The sequence below is a fragment of the Dama dama genome, chromosome 20, assembly GCF_033118175.1.
Source record: "Dama dama isolate Ldn47 chromosome 20, ASM3311817v1, whole genome shotgun sequence".
Taxonomy (NCBI): domain Eukaryota; kingdom Metazoa; phylum Chordata; class Mammalia; order Artiodactyla; family Cervidae; genus Dama; species Dama dama.
Window position 1 is genome coordinate 88,828,235 of NC_083700.1, and position 6,000 is coordinate 88,834,234.

The 6,000-nt window shown below is 45.9% G+C and overlaps 1 protein-coding gene across 4 annotated transcripts in view; it reads right to left on the bottom strand.

Annotated features, from left to right (window-relative positions):
- ACOT11 (acyl-CoA thioesterase 11) overlaps positions 1–1,910 on the bottom strand; it is a 54,260-nt gene extending 52,350 nt beyond the window's left edge. The window contains exon 1 of one of the 4 annotated variants that reach the window (XM_061121807.1): positions 1,601–1,910. In XM_061121807.1, the coding sequence (XP_060977790.1) occupies positions 1,601–1,865 (265 nt within the window). In that variant the 5' untranslated portion in view covers positions 1,866–1,910. The remainder of the gene's footprint in view (positions 1–1,600) is intronic. The other 3 variants (XM_061121809.1, XM_061121808.1, XM_061121810.1) reach the window with 3 other exon arrangements.
- Between the last annotated feature and the right edge of the window lie 4,090 nt (positions 1,911–6,000).

A 6,000-nucleotide genomic window follows, 5' to 3' on the forward strand; every position in this document is an offset into this window, starting at 1 on the left:
TTGCTCCCATGGCCTGTGACAGCTGGCAAAGACAAGGGAGCACGTGACTTGTCCTCTGGCTACCCTAGTCTACCTGTCCAGACTTCTTTCTTTTTGGCTGTGCCAAGCAGCATGTGGGATCTTAATTCTCTGACCAGGGATCAAACCTGCACTCCCAACAGTGGAAGCATGGAGTCTTAACTACTGGACCACCAGGGGAATCCCAGACTTATCTCTTCTAACTCTCTCAAGCCATGAACAGAGCTTCCCACTGTTCCCTTACATACCTGGGCCTTCCTTTGTTCCTGCTGTTCCATCTACCCTGATGCCCTCTAATAACAACACCCAAACCCTCCCCTCACAGTCAAGGCCTGGCTCAAATGGCACCACCTCCAGGAAGACTTCTGGGCTCTTCCTAAGTGGAAATTACATTTTCCCAGTCCTCTGTATCTTCACTGCCCACATATAAACACACAGCCACACTTCAATCCTTTATTTCTCTCTTACGCTGCTTTTTCTCTTAAATTGGGCTGATTTGTGTTCATTTCTCCTTCTTCACCTTGAACAAACAGGTAGAAGCAACGATGTTGATTCATCAGACTACCCTTCCCCCCTCCCACCAAACACGCAGGTACTTGAATACAGTAGATGCTCAGTAAGTGTCTAAAGAATGGGGGAGTAAGTGATGGAATGGGAAAGAAAAGGGATTGAGTGAACGGAAGTAAGTGCATGTGTGAATGAATGATCAAATGAGTGAGTGAAAGAATATCCTGTTCTCAGAGCTAAGACTCCCAGTTCTTTCTGGGGACCCATTGGACTTGGCATGGCAGAATAAAGGAAGTTGTGAAATAACTGCAGAGAGGGCAAGAGAGGGGAACAAAGGACGGCGGTAGTGACAGCAGCAAGAGAGGAAGTGGAGGTGACCACGTTGTTGCTTCAAGACCAGGCCCCCCTTAGAACCACGGCCATTGTGGAGAAGCTGGGCCAGGAGAGCAGCTGAGAAGCCCACTGAAAGGGGAGAAGATACAGCATGGTGGGGATGGAGGGGAGGGAATGCCTACAAGTTCTGAAGGCCAGATCCAGTTATGTGTGAGCAGAGTACGGGACCTGCCCAGCCAACCCTGAAATCTCTCCTGCCCAGCGGCTCAAACATGCTCTCTCTCTCATCACCTCCTCCTACTTGGCCCAGCTGCTGGCGGTCCGGGCCCAACTGCCGGGGGTCCGGACCCAGCCTGACTTCCAGGATTGAGCCCTTGCCAGTGACAGGCTCCCCTACCCCACCCCGGGGCCCCAGTGAGCAGCAGTGGCTGCACCCTGTGAATTGAGTTTTGCGCCCTCCAAGGACCAGGCTACCTCTGCTTAGTGAGAGGCCCCGCCCATCCAGACTCAAGTCCCGCCCATCCCAGCTCGCATCCCAGAATGCCTGGTGCCCCAGCCTGCCCAAGCGAGAGTGCTACCAGGCACCACCTGCCTTATCTGGAGCGCTCCCGTAGGGCAGAGGCAGACAGGCCTGGAGAGGGTGCTGGAGTCGAGGAGGCGCCAGCAACAGAAGGATCCCAGGGAAAGCGACCCTTCCGGAGAGAGGGGGTGGGGGAGGGGCTATGGGCGGCCGGGGTCTTACCCAAGTGGTGGAACACTGGGGACCCAACACCTCGCAGGGCGGAGGCCCGGGAGTCTCCTGGGGACGTCGGAGATGTGGGGACGTGGGGGAGGCCCCAGAGCAGACTCCGCTGGGAGAGGCTGCGGGAGGCTGGAGGGGGGCGCAGGAAGCGGGTAGAGGCACAGGCAGGGGCGGCCCAGACCGGTTCCTGGAGGAGTCTGGTCCCCTCCCCTCCCCTCACCACCGCCGGCGAGGTGGCCCCGGGGCCGCCGAGCCTGCGGATCATAAAGGGCCAAGGCACCCGGACTGGAGCCAGACACTCCGCCCCTCGAGGCGTCAATCCCTGGGCGCCAGGCAGAGGCGGAAACGCTGGGGACCTGGCGGGGTCGAGGTGGAGCCTGGCGGCCTGTGGGATCCAAACACGTCCTCCCCGTCATTGTTAAACCAGCCCCTCACAGCCTTGGAAAGTAATACCTGCTAGTCATTCACACCTTATTGGTCACCTATCGGGTGCTAAACGCGGCGCTGGGTGCTGGGATGCAGGTTTGAGCAGGACACACTGGCCTTGCCCTTATGGGTATTGATAGAAAAAAATTTTTAATGGGCAGTTCAGAAGAGAACAAAGAAAATAAATACCACCCAGGAATCTCTTCACTGAGAGAGAATCACTTACAGTTTTCCTGGTATGTGCTTCCAGCTCCACTAGAGCTGAAAGAGGTAAGCATGCTGACCAGGAGAGATGGAGGCTTCCCTCTCCCTCCACCAAGTAAGTATATATGTTATGTTATATAGTATGAAATGTGTGATGTGATCATAGACATGAAGGAGCTGCCTAGAAGAATCTCCATCAGTGTTCACGTTTGGGATACAGGCTCATTTGGCAATTTGGAAGAGACTTGACAGAGGTGTCGTGGTCCGGGCGCAGGTTGGAAAACAATTTCCAGACATGAGACAGAATGAGAGGGAAATAAAGTTTATTTAGAGTAGGAGACGCTGTTAGAACAGCAGGCCAGCTCAAGGGAGAACCAACGTTGAACAGGAGTCCTTAGTCCACTTTTACACCCAGGGTACAAGGAGTGGGATAGGGGTCTTGCAGGTCATTTGCAGATTGGATGAGGCACATATACTGGGTGGGGGAAGAGTAAGGCAAATACCTTCTCCCTATGGGGTAAAAGGGGAGACAGGTTATACTGCTCAAGAGGACCTGAAATCCATTAATAGTTACAACATGGGGGAGGGAAGGACAATAAGGGTCTGGTTTTTCCGTTCCTGCATTCCAAGACCCTCCTGGGTTTTATCTGCTCTTTCGTCCTTGGGTCACCACAAGAGGATGTTGGTGGTGCCTGAAAGATAACTAACAGGAAGAGGAGCTTGGCAGTGGGAGTGCATTCCATACCAGGGCCAGAGAGGGGGAGGGATCATCATTCCAAACACTTCACAGGGGCTGGTGGTTGAACTCACCTGCCCAGACCCTCTCAGTGAATAAAGAGTTGCCATGCTGAACTCACCATACTTGGAGCCCAAGCAGCCCTCCTATGGGGACCCTTGGCTGGGTAACAAGAAGTGGGACTTCCCTCACCCCATGCGTGGGCTGTGGCAGCAGCCTAGGTGATAACATAGGCCAACCTCTGGCACAGACAGTGGCATTAATGCAGGAGCCTCAGCTCAGCAGAGGCCCCAGGTATCTGCAACAGCAAATGACATCCAACACTGCTTTCCAAGTACAGTGAGACACATTTGGGAACACCCAGAAACATATGGGACAGGTGGTCTTTGCAGAGAAAGGGAATTCTCACACAGGGGATGGCACTGGGCTGACATAACTATGGCTTAATTTTAATGAGACGTTGTTCACAATCAAATTGTGACTCCTAGAGATAGGTTATCCAAAGAAAAGTGGCCATATTGGATATACTGTTTTGTAATCTGCTTTTTTTCCTTTCAACCATTATCATAAATACCTTTCCATAATTTTTATTGCTACATAGCATTTCTTTCCATATAGATCTACTCAAATGTATTTAATCTCTTTCTGCTTGCTTTTGTAAGCTTTAATAAAATATCATTATGTACAATAAACTGCACATATTTAAAGTATACAACTTAATGAGTTTTGTCATATATACATATATATTCATGACCGCATGACTACAATCAAGGTAATGAACATATTCTTCACCCCCAAAGTTTCCTGATGGCCCTTTATAATCTCTCCTTTCTGTCTTCCACTGCTCCCTGCCCCACATTCCCAGGCACAGAATAAGCTGCCTCTGTCTCTCCAGATTAGTTTGCATTTTCTAGAATTCTGCATAGATGGAAACATACACTATGTATTGTTTTTTGTCTGGCTCCATTCACTGGGCAGAATTATTTTGCAGTTCATATACACTATTGAACACATCAGTAATTTGGTTTTTTTTAATTGTTGAGTAGAATGTCATCTTATGGATATATCACACTTTGGTTATTCATTTACTTATTGATGGACTTTGAGTTGTCTCTAAGTACTATTATACAAATAAAGGTGGTATGGACATTTATGCTCAAATCTATGTGTGCACATATACTTTCATTTCTCTTAGGTAAATACCTAGGAATGGATTTGCTGGGTCACATGATAGATGTAGGTTTAACATTTCTTTTTTAGTATTTATTTATTTGGCTGCACCAGGTCTTAGTTGTAGCATGCAGGATTTTTAGTTGTAGCATGCGACCTCTTAGTTGAGGCATGTGGGATCCAGTTCCCTGACCAAGGATCGAGCCCGGGCCCTCTGCATTGGGAGTTCCAAGTCTTAGCCACCAGACTACCAGGGAAGTCCCTTAACATTTTTCACAGTATCAAAAATTTTCCAAAAAGCTGGTATCATTTCACATTCCTACCAGGAGTGTATGAGAATTCTAGTTCCTTCGTACCTTCACCAGCACTTATTTGGTCAATCAGTTTAATCTTAGTCATTTCAGTGAATTCATAGCAGTATATCCCTGTGGGTTTGAATTCTAGTCTCCTGTTCATTGATGTTGTTAAGCATCTTTTGTATCCATATTTGCCACAATCTGTGTATCTTCTTTGGTTTTAAAAAATTGGATTGACTTATTATTGAGTTATAAGAGTTGTTTGTATGTCCAAAAGAATTGGAAGCAGACTCTCCAAAAGATATTTGTACACCTATGTTCACAGCAGCATTATTCACAATGAGCAAAATGGGGAAGCAACCCAAACATCCATCAACTGATGAATGGATAAACAAGAAGTGGTATATACATACAATGAAATATTAATCGGCCTTAAAAATGAAGGAAATTCTGACACATGCTACAACATGGATGAATCTTGAAGACATTATGATAAGTAAATGTCAGACAGACAAATACTGTGTGATTCCACTGTATAAGGTATTTAGAGTAGTCAAATCCATAGGAACAAAGTAGAATGGTAATTGCCAAGGGCTGGGGGAGAGGGAAATGAGGAGTTGTTCTAATGAATGTTCTGTTTAAGTTCTGGAGATTGGTTGCAAAATAATGTGAATATACTTAACACTACCAAACTGAATGGTTAAAAATTGGGAAGTTGAGGAATTCCATGACATTCCAGTAGTTAGGGCTCTGCACTTTTCACTGCTGAGGGTGTGGGTTCAATCCCTGGTCTGGGAATTAAGATTCCACAAACAGCATGGTGCAGCTGGAAAAAAAAAAATCATGAGTTTGGTAAATTTTGTTATGTATATTTTACCACAATTTTTTAAAAAATTAAATAAAAAAGTTCTTGACATATCTAAATACAGTCAGCTGCTCCATATCTGCAAATTTTGCACCCAAAGACTCAACCAACTTCAGATAAAAAATATTCAAAAAAAAAAAAAAAATGGGGACTTGCCTGGTGGTCCCGTGACTAGGACTCTGTGCTCCCAATGCAGGGGGCCCAGGTTCAATCCCTGGGCAAGGAACTAGATCCCACATGCCACAATCAAGACCGAAAATTCCACGTGCCATAGCTAAGGCCTGGCACAGCCAAATAAATAAAAACAAATAAATTTAAAAAATAAAAATAAAAAAAAAAAAAAGAAAAAAAAATATTCAAAAAAAAAAAAATTCCAGAAAGTTCCAAAAAAACAAAGCTTGAATTTATTGCCTGCTGGCAACTATTTACATAGCATTTATATCATATTAGGCATTATAAGTAATCTAGAGATGATTTAAAGTATACAAGGGGATGTGCCAAAGGCACATACAATATATACAAATATTACACCATTTTATATACATATATATATATATATAAAGGACTTCAGGATCCACCAATCTTGGTATCCTCAGGAGTCCTGGAGCCAATCTTTGGAGGATACTGAGAAAGACTCTATTGTCAATTGTCTTTTATACTGGTCTATTGCTAAAATTTCATGGAGAAGGCAATGGCAACCCAC